This window comes from Rhinolophus hipposideros (genome assembly GCF_964194185.1).
Source record: "Rhinolophus hipposideros genome assembly, chromosome: 16".
Lineage (NCBI taxonomy): Eukaryota > Metazoa > Chordata > Mammalia > Chiroptera > Rhinolophidae > Rhinolophus > Rhinolophus hipposideros.
The window spans coordinates 47,686,579-47,712,876 of NC_138062.1; the positions used below are offsets into that span (position 1 = coordinate 47,686,579).

The 26,298-nt window shown below is 51.8% G+C and overlaps 1 protein-coding gene across 12 annotated transcripts in view; it reads right to left on the reverse strand.

Annotated features, from left to right (window-relative positions):
* The window catches only part of NFIX (nuclear factor I X), a 94,861-nt gene that overhangs the window by 41,877 nt on the left and 26,686 nt on the right, over positions 1-26,298 (reverse strand). For 6 of the 12 annotated variants that reach the window (XM_081075546.1, XM_081075552.1, XM_081075554.1 and 3 more), the window contains exon 2: positions 24,874-25,405. In XM_081075546.1, coding sequence (XP_080931672.1) covers positions 24,874-25,405 — 532 coding nt within the window. Of the gene's footprint in view, positions 1-24,873; positions 25,739-25,779; positions 26,134-26,298 lie in introns of those variants that run through there. The other 6 variants (XR_013995041.1, XM_081075550.1, XM_081075551.1 and 3 more) reach the window with 6 other exon arrangements.

The following is a 26,298-nucleotide window of genomic DNA, read 5'->3' on the forward strand; positions in this document are numbered from 1 at the left end:
TCAGGGGGGTTCCCCCTTCACCCTGACATGGCTCCCAGCAGAGTGAAGGCCAGGGGTGGCAGGAGGCTCCTTTGAATGACCCCAATGAAACATGGTGGGCCCCATCTGGCAGCCCCTGTGTTATCACCAGGCTGTCCTTAGGTGACCCATCCCTGTGCTACCAGAATGCAATGCTCAGAGAAGTTCATACCCCACTGGACGGCTCCCAGCTGAGCTCCCAGCACAGGTGGCCAGCAGTGTGCCCTCTCAGCAGTACCTGGGAACTAGCTGGAAATGCAGATGCCCTAAGGAGGGCCCAGGGATCTTTGCTGTAACAAGCCTTCTAGGAGACTCTGATACAGGCTCTGGCCCGGGGGAGGACCCTGACTGGGGCTACAAATAGGAGAAGGAGAAAGAGAGAGGGCGAGCAGATGGGGGGGTGATGAGGGGATAAGGGCAGCACCACCTGTGCATAAGGGGGCATTTGGTTCCAAATCCTCCAGGCAGAGTGGAGAGCAAAGGAAAGACAGACAGAAGGGAAGTGGTGGTAGAGAGGAGAAAACAGTGGGCAGGACAGGATCTGCAGAGGAAGGACAGAATCCTAGAGAGCAGGACAGGGGGAGTGGGAGGGCGGGCGCAGTGGGACGGGCGTGTTGTGGAAGCTCCTTCCCGTGCCTGCACTCCCAGGAGCTGCCCCGCCCCCTCCAGGCACCTGCTGAGGCAGCGCAGCAGCGGCAGCAACAGCAGCAGCGGGTTGTGTTTCTTTAACCCCTGGGGCCTGTTGACACAGATTAGTATCGCTGGTCAGGGGTCAACAGGGAAGGCTCTTGAGGTCAAGACCTGAACAACTGGAGTTGTAATGAGCCACGTGGGGAAGAGGCCCAAGGAGAGGAGAGGGGAGGAGGAGGAGAGCCTGGCTACAACCAGAAGGCGGCTGTCACCAGGAGGGGGGCCCCTGGGCCTCCAGCTCGCCTGGGGAAAGGGCCTTGCTTGGGGCTTAGAGACAGTGGGTGTGAATGATGTGCTGGGAGGATGCCGTGGGAGAAGGTAACTACCGGTGTGGACCCCCTCAGGTGCACACGGCATCCTTCTCCAGTTTCTCTCCATCCGCCACACGGGAAGGGCACACCCCTGTTCCTCCCTGGGCCTGTGGTGGGGTGGCCGGGGTGGCGCTGCACCCACTTGAGCTGCCTGCTTGCCTTGGGCCACCTGGCAGAGCCTGAGCTAGGTGACTCATTTGGAGCCTGAGTAGAGCTGGTGTGTGTGTGTGTGTGGGGGGCAAGCAGCATCCCAAACACCTTCTACAAGGGGATCTGAGGTGTTGAAGCACCCACTGAAGCCCAGGGCAGCTGCTCCCCAACCTCTCTGCTCAGCCCATCCTGGCCTCAGGAAGGTCCCAGAGGTACAAGGTGCTCCAGGCCAGCCTGAGCTCACAGCGAACAACACCGGGCCCGGGAGGCTGCTCTGAGGCCACCTCCAGAGGGGCTGGTCTGGATGGAAGGAGAACACAACCCCTCTGTGCTTAGAGGAGGAACGAAGGAGAACAGCTAGAAAGCAGGCCATGTGTGAGCTGCTGTTCACCTGTTTGGGTTAGAGGTGGCTGGATTCCCTCAGAATTGCCTCTGAAGCTCCTGGACTCCTGTAACATACACTTCCCTTAATTGCTCCTGGGAGGCCATGGGAAGCATATGCGAGGACACTGACTCCCCAGGGCCCAGAGGGTGATGGGAAGCACACTGCAGACGTATGTTCATTTGTAGGTTTGCAGGGGCACCGGAGTGGGTACATACAGGTCTGTGACACGCAAGAAAAACGAATACAGTGTCTTAACATTATTTCGACACAGTTATTAAGCACCTATGACCTGCTAAATGCTGCAAATACAGAACCAGAGAAGCTGCCCTGGGCAACTCTCCCTGCCAATTGGAAGCTGGGTGTGTAATGGACAAAATGCAAGGCCCCTCAGAGAAGGAGGAATGGGCTCCAAGCATGAGAAGTGAGGTGGGAGAAATCTGCACCGAGGGGGATGACAGCTGGACTGGAGTGAGAAAGACGGAGGCATTTGAACAATGGGGGGAAGAGAAAGGCAGACTGGAGAGAAGTGTGAGCATCAGCCCAGAGGCACGAAACAGCACGGCACATGCAGGGTCTGCAGAGAGCTCTGTGTGCTGGAATACAGTGCCAGGGGTATGACGGGAGATGATGCTAGAATGCACAGCAGAGGCCCGACTGTGAGAAACCCTAAGGAGACGGCACCTCTGGGAGATGGTGGGACCAGCTGCCCATTTGAAGGTGGTTACAAAGTTCCAGTTGAGAGCAATTCTCCTCCTAGGTATATACTCTAGAGAATCAAAGACATATGTCCACGTAAATACCTGTACACAAATGTTCACAGCAGCACTATTCACAATCGCCAAAAAGTAGAAAAACCCCAAATGTCCAACAACAGAAAGATGGATGAACAAAATGTGGTCCATCCATACAATGGAATATTACTCAGCCACAAAGAGGAATGAAGTGCTGATATGTACGACAACATGGATGAACCTTGACAGCATTGTGCTTAGAGAAAGAAGCCAGTCACAAAAGGCACGTTGGGTGTGATTCCATTGATATGAAATGTCCAGAACAGGCAAATTCATAAGAGACGGAAAGCAGATTGGTGGTTGCCAGGCGCTGGGAGGAAAGAGGAATTGGGACAAACTGCTAATAGGTATGGGTTTTGGGGGGGATGGGGGTGATGGAATTAGACAGTGGCAATGGTTGCACAACATTGTGAATTTTGCACTTCAAAATAGTGAATTTTATTACGTGAATTATATCCCAATAAAAAACAAATCCAGAAGAAAGGAGAAGCCACTGAATTGAGAAAATGACAGTGGCAGTGAAGAGGCAGGGATGCTTTGGAGTCACCACACGGTCACATCAGTTTGGCTGTGAGGGCTCATAAGCTTGGGGAGCTGGTGGCACCCCCCACAACAGAGACAAGTCATGGAGTGGAGAGAAAAGAGGGGAGCAGGGAGTGTGGTGAGCTCACTTATGAATATGGGATGGGGTGTGAACTGGATGTTTGCCTGGGAGCTGGAAAGAAAAGTTTGGAGAAATCAGACCTGAGGATCAGAGGGGCATATGGACACAGAGGTGACAGGAGCAGACCACAGCTCCCTAGTACATGGCCTCCAGCAAGGTTCTTCTACCCACCAGGCTTCCGGGCATAATTCAAGGATTATAACAGCATCTAGTTCATCAGACTGTCATGGGCTTAAGTGAGATGGGGCTCAATGACACTGACAAGTAGCATCACCGATTGCAGGTGAGAGCATAGGAAGAGAAGAGGAGAGAGGGGAGACCCTGGGGAAACGAACCTTTACGAGGCAGACGGAGCAAGCGGACCCAGGCAAGGCACATGGAAACAAAGGGGTCGGACACCGAGGATACCAAGGAAAGAGAGGGGCCTGTCTTCCATGGGTCCAGAGGCCAACGAAACCATAAGCAACTGGAGATGGAAAGCCAGGCCTGGGAGAGCAGGCCAAGTGGCAAGTTCTCGGATCCTTGACCAGGGCACGTGGGACGTGTGGGAAGCAAGACTCTCATCCTCTGAGCCTCCTGATCCTACGCTTCCACCCTCCTTGCCTCAAGCAGCAGCCCTGCCCACGGTGCTGGGCCCCAGAGCTCAACACATGGCACCACTCAATGGTTTCTGGCACCAGAGAGGAATTTATTTCCTGGACGAAGCAGCCAAAATCGTTCTGCACCTTTGTTCGCGAGCATGGTACAGTCGGAGCCGACATTTTCTAATGGGGCCGAGGAAGAGTAACTCAAAATGGATTCAGGGAGGATGTCGGCTGAGGAGAAGCTGAAAGGCAGAGCATTTGCAGGTCTGGAAGGCTGATGGGAACATGGACGTGGCCGAATTTATAAAGTCAAGTACACCAGCATTTTTAGTGAGTTTGCTGTAAGTCAAATCCTGGGATAAGCCACCTGAAGCTTTAAAAGGAGCTGGTTTGGGGTGGCCGGTTAGCTCAGTTGGTTAGAGCGTGGTGCTGATAACACCAAGGTCGCCAGCTCAATCCCTGCATGGGCCACTGTGAGCTGCATCCTCCTTAAAAGAAAGGGGGTGGGGAATGCTGGTCTGGCATCTAGTGAAGATGGTGGAGTAGGTAAATGCTGTGCTCACCTCACCACAACCACAACAAAATTACAACTAAACTACAGAACCGCCCTCATTGAGAATCGCCTGAAGTCTAACGGAACAGAAGTCCTATAACTAAGGATATACAGAAGAAGGCATGTCGATACTGGCATTAGATATTATTTTCATTGTCTTTAAAAATAATGACAAGTGAAAAATAACCACAGAAACTAAAAAAACTTGGCAGGTCATTTAAAGCAACAGTCTTAAAAAAAAAAAAAAAAGATCAGGGCTTCTATCTAAGAGACAGTCTCGTGTCCAGAGAAAAACGGGCTCCCATTCATGGGTGGAAGACCAGCACTGCTCCTGAGAATACAGGCCGATCGATCGATGCTGAACAGGAGGAATAATTCCCTCCACAACACACCTCTCTGGGCCTTATGGGGGAGGACAAGCCCACCGTCCCATTCCAGCTCTCTGAACAGCCAGTGACAGAATGCAGTGGCTTCTTTTTTGATGTTCTCCTTGGCCCTTAAAGGTTCTGAGCCTCTGGCTGTCTCCTGCTCAGGGCCTGTGATTTAGATCGAGACAATGTCACAGAAGGAACAGTACCATCACAGGGTCCCCAGAAGCCATCCCTCTCCTCTCTCCTTCCTTCTTCTTTTTCTCTTCCCTTTCTCTCTTTCCGCTCCTAACATTCACACGTGCCAAGACGTGCATAGACAGAATAAGGCGCCCTCGTGCACCCGTGTAGAATCATCGCCTCGCAGCCTATTTACAGACATTTTACCAAACAAAACATCAACTCCCAGTGTTTGACAGGAGGCCCCTCCCCTCTTGTCAGGAGCGATCCCTCCTAAAGGGGGTTCCCTTCGATGAGCAGCAAAAACCCCAGGAAAGGGAGAGGGAAGAAAAGGAGCATGTATGAGGTGGGAGAAGGTAAAATTATAAGGTTGGAGCTGTCAAGACAAAAAAAGGGGGGAAAAGCAAAGTGACTCCACTATTAGAGACTCGGTATGAAACCTGGAATTCACAACAGCTGAAAATTGCCACGCTTTGTCTGCGGAAAACAGAGACACAGAGTTCTAAGGCCTGGGAGGACATCAGAAGCCCCCCGAATCCCAAACATGCGCAGGGTCTGTGCGTGGCTCGCTGGCAAGCTGTGCACATACCCTAAGATATAGGGCCGAGTGTCTGCGCCCACTTCAATCAGCATGCAGGCCACTCCCCATAATGCCATCCTGTCCTGCCACGGGCCACCTAGGATAGTGCCAAAGGTGGAAACAAAAGTGGGAAGGGGACAGGAGTGCCAGCCCATAGCAGCACCCCTTCTGTGGACAGGCACAAATGGTGAAGGAAGGCTTCTTGTGCGTACCCAGAGAAGTGCACACTAGGGGTTACTGGTAAGGCCTCCGCCCTGCTCAGCTCTATGTCTCAGAGCAGAGGCCGGGCCACATTTGTGTTCTAGAGAAGCCAGGCTGTGGCCAGTATCCTTGCAGGATGGGAATGAGAGGGTGCAAGCCCTTCTCATCCCTACACACCTTCCTGCCAACTCTTCCCACCCAAAGGGGCCTATAAGGCTGAGGGACAGGGTCAGAGCCCCTCACTCCCAGGGGCCACAGTGGGCAATGACGACATGGGCGGGTGTGAGGGGGAGCAAGGGCAAGTGCCCCAATCCAGGCTCAGCTCTTGCTGCCCAAGGAGGCAAGGACCTGCCAGAAAAGGAACGGGAGTGGATGATAACGTCCACGGCCTGTAGTCCTCTGACACTCACCACGGGGTCAACATGCTGGGGTTGTCACCCTGGGGTGCCTGCTCGCCTAGTGACAGACCTGCTGAGCGCCCTGGGCCGAAGTCTCCAGACACAGCACCAGGGAGTCCTCGGGCCCTCCTCAGGCTTGACTTGTCCTTTCTTCTCTTATGGTCAGGGTTCCCCACAGTCATTCTCTGCTCTGAGGGACCGTCCCTTTTGTTGTAGGACAGTTAGCTGCAGCCCACTAGATAGAAGCCAATAGCGAAACCCCCACCCCCAGTAGTGACAACCAGAAATATCTTCAGATATTGCCAGCAGTCCCCCAGAGGCAGAATCGCCTCCACTGAGAACCCCAGTGCTGTAAGATCACCTGTGTCCTCTTCTCCAAGGAGCACACGGCACAAGCTCTGGGCCAGTGCCGGCATAGAACAGACACTTCTGTTTGTCCACACAAATCAACGGAGGCTGGTGGCTGCGGAGCCCCTCAGAAGACAGCCACTGCACCACCCTGACGAGTGCCACCATGTCTCCTCCATTCTGTGCCTGCGAAGGCCTGTTCCTTCAGCGTGGGGCCTATGAGGTCAGGATGCCCCAGAGGGCCTCCTCTGCTGTCCCTGTCCTCAGCCCTGCTCACCTCCTGTGTCATGCCAGAGCCTGTAGTGGAACCCTAGCCTGTCCCCCACCCCACGGCCTGCCCCGCTCCTGGGGAAAGGTTGTTGTCCCTGCATCATATCAAAACACAGGGCTTTTAATAGCAACTTCCTGTGGGGCTGGTCTCCCCCCCCCTCCTCTCACTCAGCCGGGCTCCTGCCGGTGGAGCACCAGCGCCCTGTAATTACGGCAATTGTAATCTCTTTTACTAACAGGTAGATTAATAGCGAGGCAGGTTCACAAAGAGCCCCAGAAAGGAGCTGCTCAGCAGCTGAGCGGGCAGGAAGGGCCTGACACTCCGCAGCAAGTACGCACATTGCAGACACAGACACTTACTTGCTCCAGGCCCACGGCATTCAGGGCCTGGAGTAGACAGCTGTGCCCCTGGGTGATCTGAGTACTCACTGGGTCACTGGGCGGCTGGTAACTGCACTCTCCGTGGGCTTCTGTGTCCTTGTGAAAGCAACAGGCGTTTGAACCTTATGACCTTCAAAGTTTCCTCTTACATCTTTGGGGTGTGATTCGCACTGACACACACAAACACCCAACCCATACTGGTGCACGCATGCATACACACACACACACACACACACACACACACACTCACTCACAACGCAACACATGTGGAGCACTCACAAAGGAAGAGAACAGACCAAGCTTTGTAAACACGAATCCCAGCCATGAAGGTATAGCCACAGGCCTTCTAGCCGGATGCCCGGCACTGCCACCACAAGAAGAGGGAAGAAAGGCTTCCGTTGCCTCTCCGGCCCGGCAGAATCTCCTCCACTGCTGCACCCCCAGGCTTCCTCGCTGGGTCTCAGGGGCAGCTCCCACCACCCAAGTCCTGAGGACAGTCAAGTTCTGGGCAAGACAGAGCATCGAGTAGATGGGATGAGGGATGAGGAGCGTCAGAGACCCAAGACACTGAAGCCTTGATAGGCCAAACCGATGTAGAAAGTGATGTAAGGCCAGGTTCTAGGTCAACGAGCGTACATGTGTGCACACGCGGATATGGGGACACGTGGCAAGAGCCAGCAGGGACGGAACCTGAGAAAGCACTCACTCACACATGCATGCCTAGGGACTTGATGGGGAGACAGTCCTGGCCCTGGGTCATGCAGTCTGGGGCACAGTGTGTGTGTGTGTGTGTGTGTGTGTGTGTGTGTGTGTGTGTAGACAGTCCAAAATCCAGATGGAAGGAGGGAGAGGCTTGCACTCCTTTAACCTCCCCTCCAATCATAGGAGGACACGCACCTCACCAGGCAAGCCTAGGGTCCTCAGGGTAGGGTAGCCTCAGGGGTCAGCAGCAGCTCCTTCCTCAGGAACTCTCTGGACACCAGGGGCTTGCACCTCGGAGGTGGCGCGGGGGGACTGCTGCCATTCAAACGTCTGGCCAGCACCTGCTCACCGCCAGGCAGTCCCTGGTCTCCCCTGCCATCTCCTGGCCCAAGGGAACCAACACTGTAATGCTGGGGGCCCTGTGGACCCCTCCCCTTCTAGCAGTGCTAACAGAGAGAGGCCTGTGAGGGGGTTCCTCAGATTCACATAAAAACATGAGTTTGAGGGTGCAAGTGTGTGAGGTGAGTCCAAAATTAACTCTTACAGAAGACGATAGCATGTGTCCATCAGGGGACATGTGAGCCGATGGGGACAACATTCACTTATGACAGGGCTCCTAGGTACGTACTGTGTTTCCCCAAAAATAAGACCTAGCCGGACAATCAGTTCTAATGCATCTTTTGGAACAAATATTAATATAAGACCTGGTCTAATTTTACTATAAGTCTGGGTCTATATAATATAATACAATATAATACAACATAATACAACATAATATAACAATATAACATAGTATAACAATATAATATAATATAATATAATATAATAAATATAATACAATATAATATAATATAATACCGGGTCTTATATTAATTTTTGCTCCAAAGACGCATTAGAGCTGATTGTCCGGCTCCGTCTTATTTTGGGGGAAACACGGTCATAGGTATGTGATATGGGGGAGTGACGGTAGTGTCTTTCTGGGGCTCTGGAATGAACAGGGTACAGCTGGGGATGTGGCGGCATAGGCCCTCAGATGCCATCTGTGGGCATCAAATTTCCAGAGAGCAATTTAACAATCTATATGAAGAGTCTATACCCTATGCCTTGTAATTCAAGTGCTAGGAAGCCTTGTCTGAAGCTCGCGAACAGAGATACAAAGCTTAGTGCTCCAGGATGTCCATCCCGGCAGAATTTACAAGTTAAAGGCCTCCACAGGTGAGGGATTACATCGACTCTGGCATGCTGAAGTCTCAGGCAGATGTTTAGAAAGCATGTTTGTATTTTTTTAAATAAGCACTATTACATTTATAATAAAAGGTAATTCGTCATTTCCAAAATGAAAAGGGGATAGACGTCATTAGAGATGTCAAGAATTAGGGGCAGTGCAGCTAATAAGAAGAGATGCTAAACCACCAAAAATTAGTTTTTGAAAAACTGTGACGTGGTAGAATACACAATGGGTTAAATTTTAAAACTAGCACCAAAAGTGTTTCTATCATACACTCTAATTTAAAGAAAATAAAATATGTACATGAATAGGTATAAAATGCAACAAAAGGTTAACAGTGGCTAAGTGGTAGAATTTTGCTAATTGTTTCGTATCCCTCTAGACCTTGTGCTTATTTGGTATTTTTATGATGGTATAAATGTGCACTAGTCTTACAATCAGAAAACTACCTTTTTAAAAACAGGGCATGGAGGAGCGACTCTATGTATGTGACTCTCTCCCCGAGTTGTATAAGAACATAATAAGGTGATGGCAAACCACCGTCTGCGGGTCCAGCTGCGTTCCTGTGAGCCAGGCAGACCTCCGCCTCCAGAACTTTCATGTTCAAGTGGACGCCAGGCCAAATGACACAGAACAGGAATCAGGGCGACACCCCTAAACCACCGTCACACTGCAGCACATCACACTCCCGCAGGCTACACTCCTGAGACTGGGCACTGGGCCACCCCTCCACTGGACAAGAGGGACTTTGGAGGGGAAAACGGCTTTCCAAGAAAGTCCAGGACAGGCACGTGGGGCCCAGAGAAAGAGATTCAGGACCAGAAAGGAAGTGGCTGGCTGCAGAGTCGTATGGTGGAGAGGGGAGAGCTGGGAATTCACTCAAAAACTAATGAGACTGACTCTAAAGTCAGAGACATGTGGAGGAGCAACAACAGCAGAGCTGACTTTGTGGTTCAGTTCAGAGAAGTGGCTACGCGTGTGCAAGTGTGAGGAACGCACTGCTCGCATTTGTCTAATAATTCCTGGTTGAGAACGAAACCCAACCACCAGAAGTGGGAGTACATGTACCAGCTAGGGGATGGCAGCCATCTTCCAAATGGGAGGCAGAGGCCCGCGGGATCCTCAGGAGAGAGAGGGCAGGCAGAGCCAGCCATGTGTCCGCCTCTGCATCCACAGGAGGGACCTGAAGACCAGGGCTTCTGGGACAAGGGGTGGGGGCCAGGGAAGCCTCTGAGCACACGGCAAACAATCCAGACTGCTCTGTACTGTGACTGCTCCCTACCAACCCATGCCGCAGGGCACCTGCTAGACTATCAGCAAGGGGAGGATCGGACATGGGTGGAGATCCTGTCAGGAGTGAGTGAACTTGGGGCACAGGCTGTGTCAGTAGAGGATGTGGGCTGGAGGTCCACGGGCCGGGGGTCCGTGTGCTGGATGCCTGAGGACGCCCTTCTGTCTAGCAAGGACAGCTAAGGAGACAAAAGGAAGGTCTGGGGAACGGTAGGATGGGTTGAGCTGGGCCTGTGGTCCACCCAGCAATGACCCCTCTAACAAGGGGCCAGGGAGTAGAGGAGGGGGCCAGGAAGAGGGCTGCTCTTTCCCCATTTCCTGACACCTCATTCCCATAAAAGGGAAAAAAATGTTTTGCGAAACCAAGTCCCTTTCAACCCATTAACCCATAGTTTTTCACTTGCCTTCCACATCCCTCCGGAAACTGCCACCACTCCTTATTTGTCAGGATTCCCCGCATGTGCTGCCCACTCAGAAAGCACACCAGCCACTCTCCCTGCCTTCACTCCCTTTATTCATCAGCCCTGTTTCTGATGTTTATGACGTTTCATGCCTTTGTGTCCTCTCAAGGATGGACCCTCGGCTGCTTCTCGTCTGAAGGTAATTCAATATTCAAAATAGGTTTATGTATAAAACTATACGCTGGGCAAGAGATGGATGCAAAGGCAGATAAAATATAGTCCCAGTTCCAAGAGACCAGCCTAGTGAGAGAAGCCTACAAAAGTAAACGCAAAGTATCAAGGAGGGTAGCAAAATTACCCAGCCCCCAGCCGAGCCCTGGGGCCACCTTGCATTCCAACAGGGCCTCGCCCAACTGACTGCTCACTTCTGCCACAGACTCTCCAGAGAGGCATGTCTCATGATGAGACACACAAAGGCAGGACTCGCCACCATGGGAATGCCCAGCCTCTCCCAGGGAAGGTACACTAAGGAGGCCAGCACATGCCTCTGCCCACTGTCCAGAAACGAGGGAGCGGGGTTCGAGCTCATCAAGAGCATCCCTGCAGCCAGAGTGCTTTGTTGGAGGGGAACACAATTCAAGAGGGCTTGCCAAGCCAGGCTGGCATCTGAGTAATTATATTAATGAATCTGAGTTACAAAATCTAATATTAGATGGTGGCTTCAGGACCATCATCCTCAGTTACTGTCCCACGTGGCTGGGAACACTACTTCTGGGCAGCAGCATGGCTTGAACAGACTGTGTGTGTGTGTGTGTGTGTGTGTGTGTGTGTGTGTGTGTGTGTGTTCGCACGTGCACGCGCGCATGTGTGTTGTTTAATTTAAAAGAAATGCATGTATTTGAAACTATGCCCAGAGTTCTGTGTGCTGGGCCCACGTTATAAACCACAACACCATAAATAAGTGAGAGAAATCTGGCCCATCCTAGGGGCAGGGGCCTCTCATTTGGCCCTATCTCTTGGGCTGGCAATCCCCTGAGAAGTAGTGGAGCAGTGGCCTTTGTGTTGGAAGCCAGCATTTCTCCTCACTGAGTTCCCCTTGGCACAGCAGCAGGGCCTTGCCTGCAAACCTGTGGGCCCTGCCTCCCCATCCCTGCTCATTAGCTGCCTCGATCCGAAGTCCAAACTCAAAAGTTGGGCTTGACACACACAAAGGGCAGCCTGAGGCCCAGCTGATCCTCCGGCTCTGGCCACCTACCCAGTGCAGACCAGACGACCGCACCGCCATCTTGGCCATTGTCTGAGGCCCTGTCCAGGCCAGCAGAAACGGTGACCCAGTTGGCCACACTATGCATGTGGTCAGGGCCAGAGGGCGCCAAGCAAACTGCAGCCATGTAGTAAATTAAACAGGCATGAAACACAGGTGAGTAAGAAAGTGTTCGCTATAGGCTTGCAATTACATTTCATATATGCCACGCACAATGTAATCGGCTGTAAATGATATCAGGTAGCTTAGAACCCACATTTCTGCAAACTCCACATTCCAGAATGGGATTCAACTCCTTTATCTGGCCCAGTGGCCAAAGTTGCCTGCTCAGGTCTACGCAGGAATAGCTGGCCTGAAAGGTGTGGGAAACAGATAGGTCTTGCCTCTTGGCAACTATCTGGTAGACAATCAGGGATGGCTGTTCAATGATTTTTCCATTATTATTTTTTTAAATAACAGGCAAAAAATCCACACCGGAGCCATGCTTCCTGGCAGGGCTTACACTCAGCATTGTCTTAGGTTTGAAGGGCCTCTGGGCTTTGAGAAGGGGGAAGACTCTCTCAGAAGCCCCGTGATTCCCTAGGAAAGGTCCCTCAACCCCAGAACACTACACGCAACCAATCAAATCATAAAAAATAGAGCAGCAAGAAATTCAAAGAGGCCAGGAGGCCTTTCCGCTCGCAGAGGCAAGGGCTGTCTTGAGAAGAAACGTGCAGATTCTGCTTACTCTCCCTCCAAGGCAGGGCTTCTCGGCTTTGCCACTTGTGACGTTTGGGGCCAGATGAGTCCTTGTGGAGGGACTGTCCTGTGCACTGGCCTCGACTCACCAGATGCCAACAGCACCCTCCCCTGGTCATGACAACCAAAAGTGTCTATGGACATTGCCACAAGTTCCCTGGGGGCCAAATAGACCCTGGTTGAAAAACCACTGTTCTAGGGTGACTAACCATCTGGTTTGGGAGACAGAGGGGTTTCCCGAGGACAAGGGACCTTCCGTGCTGAAACCAGCAAATTCCTGGGCAAACTGGGATGATTTGGTCACTCACCCTCCCTCCCAACTAACTCCATTGCCCCCACCTGCCAACAAACTTTATTTCCTTCTCTACCCTCAGGGCTGGGAAGAGTAGCTCTTCACTGTCTTGTATGAAACTACCTCTCATACACCTACAAAGACGAAACCCCACCCCACAGCTTCTTCCGCAGCCAAAATATTATTATCCTTGTCTCCTCCTTCCCCCGGGCGCCATCTCCCAGTGCCATGACTTCCACGAGGCTCTCTCAGTCGCACGCCAAATTGCTCACATATTTCTTATATTACTAAGGCTGAAATTGGCCTAAAACCTCTGGTAGAGGACGCAGCTCCGCCCTGGGGAGGCCACGACTGGGGTGCAGAGCTTTGATTTGCCCACGTTCAGCTCCTCTTCGTAAGTGTGACCAAAGCCATGAAGAAGTCACCTGGGAGAGGAAAGGACAGGGAGAGACCATTTGGCTCCCCTGTTCTCCCCGACACAGGGTGTCGCATGATCTGCTACCCATGGGAGGGGACCTGAGACCCTCGAAAGAAGAGATGAAAGGAAATGGAGTTTCCTCCCCTGGCTCTGGTTAAACACCTAAGAGTAGATAGCCTGTCTCACCCCACTCAGTCCTCCACCCAGGGGACCCCACCCAACTCAGCCCCAGGCTCAGCACCTCCCACCCAAGCTTTCTATCCATTTGCCTCCTCCCTTTAAAGGCCTCTCATCACTTGGTACCCCTGGAAGCGTTCTTGTTACTACGGAAACAATGATGTCATAAGGCTGGGTGAGGCTGCTGGTCCCTCCTACCTCCGCCTAACTAGGTACCATGCCTGCCTTCGTCATCGCTTAGAAATTTATAGCCCAGCACCGAGTATTTATAAGGTGGCTCTGGTGTGACCACAGATTCAGTGCAGGGCTGGTGACTATTTATAGCCAGAGGATATACACTTATTACACCCCCCGCCCCTGTATTCTGGGCCATGTGTTATATAACTGCCATTATGCAATAACGCCCATTATATAATAATTATGCGCTAATGGGGATATAATCTGCAGGTATAATAAGGACACGCTCCCCAAGGGCTGCACTCAGTTGGCCTCCTGCAGGCGGCCTCCAGGGATCTTCTCTACCCTCAGATCTCTCCGCACACTCCGCCCAGTCCAGAAGAGTCACCAGGTGTCACCCTTCTCCCGCCTGTCATCTGCAGCCTACCCTAGACCAGCCGGCCCAGCCGCAAAGCTCTCTCCAGATTCCTTTTCCCTGTCTTATCCCTGCCCCTGACCTGGAAAGAACATTCTTCTCTCTGCAGTATCTGTAAGCCCGACACAAAGAATTATGATGGGATAAATCGTGCAAGGCTGAGGGACACTTCACACCCATTTTTAAGAAAGGAAACAAGCAGTTGCCTCCCCTGGAAGAAGATTATAGGGTCTATAAGAGCCTTAAGATGCCAGGCCAGTTGGTAGAGGGTCAGCCCCACCCAGAGGATCACCTTGGCTCTCCAGGAAAGAGCTGGAAAGCCGGCTGCAGAGGTAAGAGTTCGGGACCAAGTTGGTTGATGCCAATCAAGCCACTGCACAGCAACCCTTCCTTTCCTCAGCTCCTCGCCACCCCTGCCTCGTGGTGGCCGCGCTTTTTATTTTATATGGTGGGGTCTTAGCGCTGGCTGAGGCTGGAACCCTAACTTCCACTGTCGGAGTTACACCATTACACCGCCACCAGGAATGCCCCAGAGCAGGATCCTGGCTACTCAGACACCAACATACGCTCTGCTGGTCACCCTGCTCCCAGGAAGGACAAGCAGAAACTGTCACCTCAAGGGAAAAGAGGACAGGGACCTCGGCTCTACACCTGGGGTGATGGGAACATGGGTAGAATGGGCAGGGGAAAAGTTAAGACCACAGTGGCACTTGATGGAGCCAATTCAATTAGTCCAAACATACCGTCTGCTCTTAAAATAGATTATCTCTACATTTAAGTTATTTGATATATGAATTGATGAAAAAATTAGACAGACTTGGGAAGTTTCTCTCTGGCACAGGAGGGTAGTTTGGGGAGACTGTCTGTCTCTTACATTTCTCTATTGTTTGGATTTTTTACAAAGAGAGTCTTGTACTACTGTAATTTTAAAAAATCAAATACGTCATTTAAAAAGAAAAGTACTTTGGCTCAGGTGACATTTCTGATGTCTGCATCCCATGCTGCAGAAACAAAGGCCTCCTGCTCTTTGGGGTCTAGGATGGGCTTGATGGGGTCCCTGGCTCACCAACTAGGCCTGGGTTGGTGGAGTGGCAGATCCCTACTTCCAGTCCCGAGCTCAGCAGCCCTGGCACACAGAGAGAACACAACACAAGATATCGAAAGGAATATTCAGCAGGAGACTTGGATGGGGCTCATGATTCCCTCAAGTGGTCCTGCTGCCCAGAAAGGGGAAAACCACACATGATGCGCAGGGGAATATCCGGGACTCAGAGGTTCTGTCGCCATGTGAGAAAAGGTAAATGAAGTCAAACTGGAGGAGAGGCAAGAGGTGAACACAGGTGACATTCCGTCTGAATCCCTCTGTTTGTCTCAGGCCAGAGGTTCTCAGCTGGGGCGATTCTGTCCCCAGTGACACTTGGAAATGTCTGGAGATATTTTGGTTGTCACACCTGGTGTGGAGGGTTGCCAGTGACATCTCATGGTCAAGGCCAGAGATGTAGCCGACCATCATGCACTGCACAGGATGGTCCCCATGACAGAATCATATGGCCACTAAAGTCAACAGGGCTGTGGTTGGGATACTCTGCTCTATGGGAGCTGCTATTAATGGTTAAGAGGTTAAGTCCCTGTCTTATTAGCCACGGAAACAGGAAAATCTCTAGCCATGAGCTAGCCTCTCTCACAACCCAGCCCTTCAGCATGTTGGGAGAGTTTGCAAACTTGAAGAAAGGCACAAGGGTGAGAATTTACGTGGAGGATTATATAAGGCAATGAAGAGCAGTTTACTGCAAAACTTCCATCGATCATCGGGTTAATTAGGACAACTACATTTTTATTTCAAACCGCTATTCCAAGCAGACTCCCATGGAAAGGGCATGACAGAGCAAGGATCAGGGATCCCAGGATCCAGCCAAGCCCTCCTGGCCCCACGCCTAGACTTCCTGCACATTCTACCTGCCCTCCCCCTTGCTCCAAGGAGAGGGCCAAGAAGCTGAGCTGGCTGTAGCAGGGTGGGGTGTCTAGCTGACCTGCCCTGTCTATGTGAGCATGCTGCCTCTAAGGTGGGAGGCAAGGGGCTGGCGGACGGGGAGGAGGCCAGTGTCAAGGACAGACCAGGTGCCCCCTCTCTGTCTCCACGCCACCTGGTCAGCAGCTAGGGAAGCCCTTGAGCTGAGGCTCAGGCTGGGCTCAGCTCCTCCATCACAGCTCCTAGAGAACAACGGAGACCATGGGTCCTACATGGCTTTCTCCTGTGAGACTCTGCCATGGCCAGCAATCCCGTTCAAGTTCAAGAGCGGTGAGGCCCACAGAGGGCAGTCAAGGTGACCTAGAACCTGAGATCCTTCTGCTGAAAACTCATAGTGTGACCCAAGTGCCTTGACCTCTCTATGACGGTGGGGATAATAAGACCTGCCCTGCCTATATCACTCAACCATTGTGAGGAGCGATCAGCTCCCAGCAGGCCAAAAAGGCTCAGCGAGATGACAAAAACGAGCTAATTCCTCCCATCTTTCAAGGTGTGGTTCAAGCAGGTCACCTTCCAGGAAGCCTCCCAGGTCTCTGGGTCTGCTTCACCGACACCTCACTACACACATGGAGACTCCTCTGTGTGCCACCTGAGCGCGTGCACACACACACAGCCAGGAGCACGGGTTTGAAGCTAGAATTGGTGTGAGAATCTGGGTGGTTGACACATGAACCAGACTCAGCATGGGACCTCGGCCATACTGGGCCTTTGCTGGAAAACTGGAATTGAAGCAGGAGACAGAGACCAAGGGTGGCTCCCTCCTCCATCAACAGGGGACAGGCAGTTGTTGGAAGCCTGGACAAATGGGAGCCCCTTAAATTATTGGATATCCTAAAATAAGAGCAACGATGGCCCTGAACCTGGGGCAGGGACATGCCAGGTCATGATTAAGACATCAAAAGTGAAGAGGAGAGCCAGAACGTCCTCCACAGATAGACAGGCCACAGTGGCTGGTGGGGGGACAAGTCACTTGGAAGACAGGCTCACAAAGGGCAACCCCAAAATATTAAAGAAAAGAATCCCCAGGAGGCCAGAAAAATCAGACATTAGATATCCATATGGACAGAGTAAGGAACCCAGGCATGCAGGGTAGGGAGGCCCAGTCCAGCCAAACCTCCCTGCCACAGCCCCAACGCCTGCTGGGACCCTCCTGTAATGCCAACAACCCTTCGGCTCAAACATGCTTAAAATGGCGACGACGGTCTGTGGGGCCAGGCGCTTGTCGTGCTGTTTTCCACAGTGCCCTCGGTGCCAAGAAAAACCTATCATCAGAAATGCCATCAGCTATATTTATCTATCTCTCAGCCCCCCAGCCTCCTCCTCCCGTCTGCCAACCAGGCCCTGCGGAGCCCCCCTCACCCAGTGGGCACACTTCCCTGTTGCTGACGCTCGCTCGTGACCACCTGCCCAAGCCTCAGTCTCCGGCACTCTCTTCCTGAGCCCCAGCAATCAGGCCTCCACACGGGCACGACAACCTTCTTACTTGTATGTCAGGGCACACCCACATGCACTTCAAATACCCACCCCGACAGGCACTGGTCTGGGTCTTTCTAGTCCCAAACCACAGGCCTCCCTTTCAGCCTCAGCTCCCTGCTCGGCGGGGCCTCTACTGGCCTGCCCGCAATGTCCTCCACAAGCCATGAGCTGGGTCCTCTGAGAGGGGTACCCACACTGAAGAGTCTCCCACTCTGGTCATCATGAAGGGGCAGGAAGTGCTGTGTGAGATAGCAAGCCTGAGAGGACAGGGGCTCCTCCTGGGCCCTCTGGGCACCCTTTCGGCAGGACGCTTGGCTGCTAGATAGACTTCTCGCCCCTCTTCATTCCCTGATGGAAAATGGGGAGCCCCAGCCTGTATTTCAAGGTACTAAGAATTTCCGAGGCACATGTATGCGAGAAGGATGCCCACCCTTTTCCCATCCAACCAAGGGGCAAACGACAATCTGGGAGGATAAAGAGAAAACGGTCAAGTCAAGGTTCCGGACTACTCACAGCCTCCAGCTGTCACCAGGCCTCTGCTAAGGGAATGTCCTTGGGTGCCAGGCACTTGGGACCTTTCCCTACCCAAGCAGCGGGGCTCCAACCTGACCCTCCCCACCCTCTGGCCCAGCATATAACTTTTGAAGGTGAATCAATGACTATATCCTAACCCCGACCCCTGCACCTCCTCCTTGCTCTTGGGGGTGTGGCTGTCCCCACTTCCTGCCATAGCCTTCTCCCCAGAAGGCTGCCCCTTGCCTCTGAGCCCCCAACTCAGAAAGGAGTTCCAGGGAGCCGATTTCTCTGAGAATGAAGCAACCCAAATAAAAATTTTAAAACCCAGAAGCTCTTTCTCTCCTGCCCCCTCCCCCTTCACTGGCAAATGAAAACAAACAAGAAATCAAAGAGGCCTTTTGTGCGAGCACCGCGCTGACACGGCTGGGGCCTTTGAAAGGACTTCTGAATCGGACACTGAAGGATAAAATAACTGAAGCGTGGCAGCTCCTGAGACAGGGGGGTGGTGGGGCTGATGGGGCAAAGAGAAAAAGGGGTAGGGAGGGAGCCACCTTCTTCCCTGGGGGTGGGGGGGGGAAAGGGGACTTTCAGCTGTGTCCTCTCTGCCTAGCTGCTGCGGGACACCAGGACAGAGGGAGAGCATGGCACAGCCCTCTGCCCTTCCCGCCCACCCTTCCTCGGCTCCCCAGGTCTCTGCAATACTAGAAGGCTGCCCAGATGGGCCCTGCTTCCCTCCTCATGGCCCACTGAGAACAGCCCCTGATGAAACTCTGCTGGGTCTTCCCTCTCCTCCAGCATGGATCACTGCACACTTCATGCCTGCAGGATGGCGCCTTCTAGAAGTCATCATGAGGCCTTCACCCACACTCTGCCAGCAGCATGCAAGATTCTCATTCTTAGAAGGGCCCTGCTCGCAGTAGGTTCACCAAATGCGTATTTCATGAATAAAGGAAAATTCAGCCATCCTTTGGCAGTGCCAAAAAGTAAACGAAATCCTCAGAAAGTCCTTCTGCGTGTCTGGACCCCAGCCCTCCTGCTGCAGAGTGGCCCCGTTTCCTCTGGGTGGGCGGCACAGCACAGCTGGTCACCATACTCAGGCATACAGTTCCCTTCTAGTTTATCCATGGCCCACACTCTGCCAGCTCAAGCTCAGACAAGGGTGGTTCTTTTCTGCCTTGAGCTACAGCTTCTAACTCAGCCAGCAGAGTGAGCACTCCACCAAGGTCCCCTGTGCCTCGCAACCACCGGGGACTCCTGACTGGTTGGGCGGACAGTCAGTGGACAAAGGGGACAGGAGCAGATGGTCAAGGGAGGCCCACAACAAGACTAAGCCCAAGGACAGTGTCTGGGCATTTCTGATCTCCAATTTGGGGTCACACTCCCTCTGAAGCCAGCCTGAGCCCAATCACCCTCCCATACCAGCCAGGGTCAAGAACCCATGTTACATTAACAGAGCAAAGGTGACCTGGGCTGGCTTCATGGGTGTGTGACCTGGGCAGTTGCCCAGGCCCCATGCTTGGTTTAATGCTTGGTTTAAAACTGTTATGTTGCAATTCCTAATCATTTTGAACTGGGAGCCCCGCATTTTCATTTTGCAGTGGGCCCGCAAATTATGTAGCTAGAAGGCACCAAAAATCATGTAGCAGCTACCCTGGGATCTGGTCGCACCCGGAGTTTCTGTGTTCAATACCGACTGCTCCAGTTTTGGAGGCCCTCCGGGGGTGGTGACCAAAATGGCAAGGGCACGAGAAGCTGTGTCAAATGCAGGAGGCATGAGGGACTGGCAAGTTTAGCCTGGAGAAGAGACAGCTTTCTAGGGAGAGGGGTGGGAAGGAACCATGAGAGCTGTCTTAAGCATTTAAAAGGCTACAGTCTTACATCTGGGTTGTCCCTTAAGACAAAAATAAGACCGACAGGTAAAGGTGAGAGGAAGACAGCCTTGGGATCACGACATCATAACAACAGTAATCGCAGCTGTAATCCACTGCCTGCTATGTGCCGGCTGGTGTTTTTACATATTGGCTGGTTTAATCCTTTAACTGTCCTTGGAGTTAGATGAATAGAAAAATTTTACAACCAAAGCTGAAAAACAGTGATCTCTCTCCCAGGATGTTCTAAAGCGGTTAAAAGATAATCCGTATATCTTCTCACTTTATGAATCTGGTTCCTGGGCCCTGCATTCTTTGCTGGCCCTGGCACCAGATGGCGCTGCCTCAAACACGCAGACTAATGGCATTTCTGGGCCTTGAAAAAGGAAGCAGTGGGTGAAGTGGCACAGTGGCCACAGTAGGGGTTAGCCCCCCGCCCCCCACCTCCAGGGCAGCTGGTGCTCCTGTGGTCCTTCCCACGCACTCGCACCAGAGCCACCAGACGGGCTGGGAGTCCAGCAAAGGCTTGGGGGTGCAATGCTGGCAACAGCCGTATCTTGGCACAGCTGACGTGGCCTCCACTGCAGAGAAAGGACGCAGATCAGGAGCCCTCACTCAGTCCTAAAGACCAGTGCTCACTGCAAAGCCCCAAGCCCTGAAGTAGAAAGCGAAAACCAGGGAGATTTTATACTTGAGAAAGGCGACCTTGCACTCAAAAAAAGTTCACTTAGACAAATCCTCAGGTGCTAATCCATTTCCTTTGACAGGTAAGGCCTGGTGGCGAGGAGAGAGGCAGAATCTCCTTTCATAGCAGCGCAAGGACTGACCCAGGGGAGCCTGCAGAGTCCAGACAGGGAAACTCTATAGGACAAATGCGGCTCCTTCGACAACAACCCAAAAACTGCTAGAAAAGAAACCAGGAGGAAGGAGAAAGAGGAGGGACCACCTAAAGATTATGAGGCTTGAAAGATCAGCCCATTGTAATGCGGTCCTGATTTGGATCCTGATCCAGACAAACAAAATTAGGAGATAATCGAGGAAATGTGAACACTGACGATCTGACCATACTAAAGAAATTAATGATTATTTTTAGGAGGGACAGTGATATTGCGGTTACATTTTTCAAGAGTCCTTATCTTTGGAAACACGTACAGAAATATTTACAGATGACTAGCTACGATGCCTGGATTTTCCTCTACACAACCCAGCGTGGGTGGGCAGTGGGGAGTATGGATAATCGAGATTGGCCATAAGTCGGCAACTGTTGGCAATGGTGGGGTAGCTTCCTTCTACCTGTGAATTACTGCGTTTCCCCCAAAATAAGACCTAGCTGGACAATCAGCTCTAATGTGTCTTTTGGAGCAAAAATTAATATAAGACCCGGTATTATATTATATTATATCATATTATATTATATATACCCAGTCTTATTTTACTATAAAACCAGGTCTATATAGTGATAATATAATATAATATAATACTGGGTATTATATTAATTTTTGCTCCAAAAGGCACATTAGAGCTGGTTGTCTGGTTAGGTCTTATTTTCAGGGAAATGCGAAACTTTGTAATGAAAAAGCTGAGCTAAAGAAAGGAGCCACCACCGGATAACCTGGATTTCGTGAGCCGTCACTGAGGGCCCAGTGGAGGGATCTAAGGGAAGAAGCTGACATTTCCATTGGGTAAAACATTTTGTTACTTTCAGATTGTTTTTCTTTCCTAGGTTAGGGCCTACGTTAAGGAAGCTATATAGGTGCCAGTTCATCTTCAGGTCCTTGAATAAGCTTTGGAGATAGTCCAGCAGCACTTACAGACCAGCTTAGCCATTCTTCCTCACTCAAGCAAGGGCATCCTGACCCCACACTCCTCTCCACCTCCGGCCACCTGCCCTGGGACACCCCCTTTCAATGGAAGGACATCACCATGAGTGTACCTCCTTCTCCCGATGGCAGTGCTCTCTGAGTCTGCTCTGCCTCAACTTCCCCTCCTAAATGGGACAGACAAACTGCGAGATTCCTTCCTGGAAAGAAGGCTGCCCTCACAGCGGCCCGGAGGCCGCCTCATACTCTGGGCTGCCTTTTGGACTCCATATTCTGGGAGCAGAGCTCCTGACATCACACTTGCGTCCTTTATTCCCTTTCAACTATGCTACCTCTTAAAGCTTCGTATGGGGGCAAAACAAGGGCTTGCAAAGGCCACAGATGAGGATGGTGACTGGAGTTAAAGCCACGCTCCCATACTTTCCACCATGTCAAGTTGGCTTGTCATCAAACCCGGCACCATCAGCTCAGCCCAGATCGAGTTCTTCAGCCCAGTTTTAAGGAAAGAAAATACTTCTTTTAGAGTCCAAAGCAACTCTTGTCTGAGCCCTTGACACCCCCGCCCCCATCCGGCCCCCCAGTTTATACTGGGAGGAAGGAGCATGTCTTCCACTGTGGGCATGGAGAAGGCCACGCTGTCAGATCAATGCCATCTGGGGGCTCAACCAGGAGAAGACATTTTCTAGCAAACTGGGGTAACTTGGAGAAGCTATTCCTGCTCCATACCACCCCAAGACCACCTACCCAAGGCCCAGTAGTGACTCAGGCCGCACCAATTCACCCCCATTCTTTCAGGAAGGCACACTTGAATTAAAGCAATTCCAGCAAGAAAAACCTTATTGAAACGCTCTAGAGGCCAGGGGCTGGAATTATAGACAAATTATAAAAAACATTCTTAGTTCTTTACTCATCTTTTGTCAAGGAACTCGGCCTCAGTCCGGACAGAGATGGCCATGGTGAGATGGGGCACGAATTCACTCATATTCCTGGGCAAATGATCTCACTACAGTTGGGGGCAGGCGGGGGCACCTCTCTTCTCCCAACACCTGCCTGGTCAGTCCAGGAGCCAAGAGGCTGGCCAGGAAATGGTCTCCTTTCTCACACACACTTCATCGTACCTCAGCCCCATGCTGGCAGCAGTCAAGAATTTGGCCTAAAATAAGAGGCCAGGAAAACAGCTCAGCTCCAGGGACTCAGCTAGAGAGCGGGGTAGGAGGAAACTAGCTCAGGAAGAAGATGAGTATTAATTTCTGTCTTAGAGGCCCTAGTTCTAAATCAGAAGGTACAGACTCCCCTTATGGAGAAGCTAGCTGACCAACATAAGCTTGAGGCTCCAAGGCTTCCCCAAGCCACCTCTGACACTATCAGACACACACCCTCCCCACTCTGACTTGCTGTGTAGATGAAGAATGAGGGCATTTAAAACAAACTTTAAAATTTTTCTTTAGTCTCTTTTCTGGAAAGAAAGAGGACTAACGGGGGGAGAAGACTGGCAGTTGCTCATTCTTTGTGAGGGGTCTTGATAGTCACACAGGGTGAGGTGCAGGCCTAGAAAGATCCATGGAGGGAGGTAGGGTGGTGGGGGGGTCCACTGCCTCCAAACAACTACCAAAGCCGCCTCCTCTCAGAACAAGAGAAAATGAGCAAGAAGAGAGACCTCAAATGCCCCCTTTTCTTCCCCAGAGTTCTCCAACATACAAACTCTCAGTGCTAATCTCAGTTGAGGTTATGTTCCTGACGCAATGCTGAAAGCACCCCAAAAATTCATTTCTGGATTAAGTCATACCGCTCCTCCCAGCTTCCCAAACAGGCAAGGGGGTGACCACAGCAGAAAAGTCAGTCGCTTTTCTTTTTTGTGAATGAACAGGAAGGAAGACACACACACACACACACACACACACATACACACGGGGAAAGAACATTCACTAGAGTTGAAGTTAAGCCACATTCTCTTACATTCGCATAAAGAGAGAAAGAAGGAAAACAAGGGGAAAAATTACTGGAATGGTGGAAAGGAAAAAACACACGCGCGCACACACACACACAGAGAAAGGTTTGGTAGCCCTCTCATTACAAGTTGGTTGGGCATAATGTAAACACACTTCTGCCTTGCTTAATCACAGAGTGCCGCCCGTTTAGGTTTGAAAGGCGGCAGTAAATTGGGCGTAGCTGAGTGGAGGCTAAAAATTAACCAGCCATCTCTGTTTCAATTTGTAAGAAAACAAAAGCGGAAAGAAATTATAAAAAGGGAAAGAGTAGGGGGGGAAAAAGGAAGAGGAGGAGAACTGAACCACTCTGACCCAAAATGCAGGGTAAAACTGGAAAAGCAATAGAGAACTGTAACTACTTGGAACACAAAAGGAAAAGGAAATTTTAGTTTTTTTGACTGTTTGTTTCTTTAAGACCTCTCCTGCACTCCCTTACATGCCTGTGCCCCCACCCCAGCAGAAGTGCAAGGGCTACTGGGCACCCATCCTGGGGTCCTACCAATTCAGCGAAACACGGTGAAAGGGAAGGGAGAGAGCATAAGGAATCTCGTGCTCCTTTTTACTCTCTATGAAATCAAATAACTTTCCTACTTTCCAACAGCCAAATCCCAGCCAAAACAGGTCCTGCCTGGGCACCTGGGCGACAGAATCTGCCTGCCTCTGCCTTCTCTCCTCTTTTCTATTCATTGTGTCTCGTATCCTGGGGTTTTAGGCACCCCTCTCTCCACGGAACTGCTGTCCATCCCGCTTGTGCCAAATCTGGCTTTTCCCCAGAACTTGAGGGGAAGCAGCAAGAAAGCCACCACCTGCCCCCCAATACTACTTCTGACTCATTTAAAATAAGAGCAACCAGTGATTTTTTTGGAGAGGGGTGTTCATCAGAAACTCTCACCATCATGGGTAATTCTGGGACATCATGGCCCCAGTCCTAAGACCTGCAGCATCTTTTGGGTAAGATGAGTCCTCCAAAGATGGAGATGTAAGAAAATCAGGGACATGGCAAGAGAGCCAAGGAGGAAGAATGGAGAGGGTGGAGGTAAACAGAAAAAGGGAAAAGGCAACGTCAAATGTGCCGCAGGCCTCCACAGGACGGGGCACTGGGTAGGCCGATTGGGTGTATGGTTTGGACAGAAGGGGAACAATAAACAGAACAAATACCAGCAAGTAAAATAAAATGGTGAGGGGGACTGGGAGCGACCTACCGGGAGTGTGGACAAAGTAAGCCAGATAAAGATCCAGTTCTTTGATTGTGACTCCAATGTGATGTGGCTGGACGCACAGGCCGGGGTTCGAGCACTGGGGCGACTTGTAGAGCCGCTCTCCATCAGTACTTTCCAGGGGGATCCCCTTAAACAAAATCACCATGACCAGGTCCAGTCGCCACACCTTGTCGGCCTGGCGCAGGCAGTCAATCCGCCGGATCTTGCCCTTCTGGTCGGGGTTGGAGAGCACGCAGCAGGGGGGCTTCTTGCCTGTGATGGTCAGCACGAAGTCCTCTCGGAACTCGGGCCGGATGTCTTTGCGCAGCTTGGCCAGCAGCCGGGATGCCCACTTCTGCTTGATCTCGGGCTTCTCGCCCAGCAACTCGTCCTTCACCGCCCGCTCCTCGTCCTTCGACATCCGCTTCTCGTGCTTCTTGAAGTACTTGCGCTTCCGCGCCTGCAGGTTGAACCAGGTGTAGGAGAAGGCGCGGACGTGAGGCAGCAGAGCCTCGATGAACGGGTGGAACTCATCCTGCAGGCGGCAAGCCGGGAGCATGCGGGGCGAGGGAGGACGGGAGGAGGGGAAAAGAGAGAAGGAGAAAAGAAGCGTTAGAAGGGGGTACGGGAGAAACCCTCTTCTCCTCCTCCCCCCCCAAAGACAATTTCCTCTTGCGATTGTTCTAGGAAAGTGTGGTCCGGAGCCACCACCAGTCTAGCCAGCCGCTTGCTCCCATCTCAGCCTCAGCAGCCAGACAGAGGCATGCGGAGCCTGAGCACACACCTATTCTCTCTCTCTCTCTCTCTCTCTCTCGCTCTCTCTCTCTCTCTCTCTCTCGCTCTCTCGCTCTCTCGCTCTCTCTCACTCACTCACACACGCGCGCACAGACAACGTTGCCGTCCACACACACACGCTGCTGGTATCCCCGCCAGGCTCTGTCGCGCCCATGACATCTCCATGTTCTATCGCAGCCTGGAACTCGTGTCAGCTCGCCCCAGCGCGGTGTCCGGTCTGCACAGACGTCTGCCCGTGGACGCACACTCAGGGCGTGTGGAGGCCGCCTCGCGCCCCAACACCAGTCGGTTTTTTGGCCACCACCAAGAAGAGAGAACATGACATCCACCAGCGAGAGAGCGAGGAAACGGATTTGGCTTCCTCCTCCCCGGCCTGTTTTCATTTTCTTTTTTCCTGCTCCAACTGGAACATCCACCCCAGCATTTTTTAAAATCAGATCTAAATTCGAAATATGTGATTTCAGTTTTGTTATCGACACCAATATTAATGTTAATCACAGTAATAAGGAACAAAACACTTCTTGTTAGCACAAATAAGGTGGTTGTCTCGGCCGCATTAGGGTTAAAAGCTACATGGGGTGTCCTGCACCCCGTCCCCACTGACCCCTTCACCCTCTTTCGCACTCAGGTGAC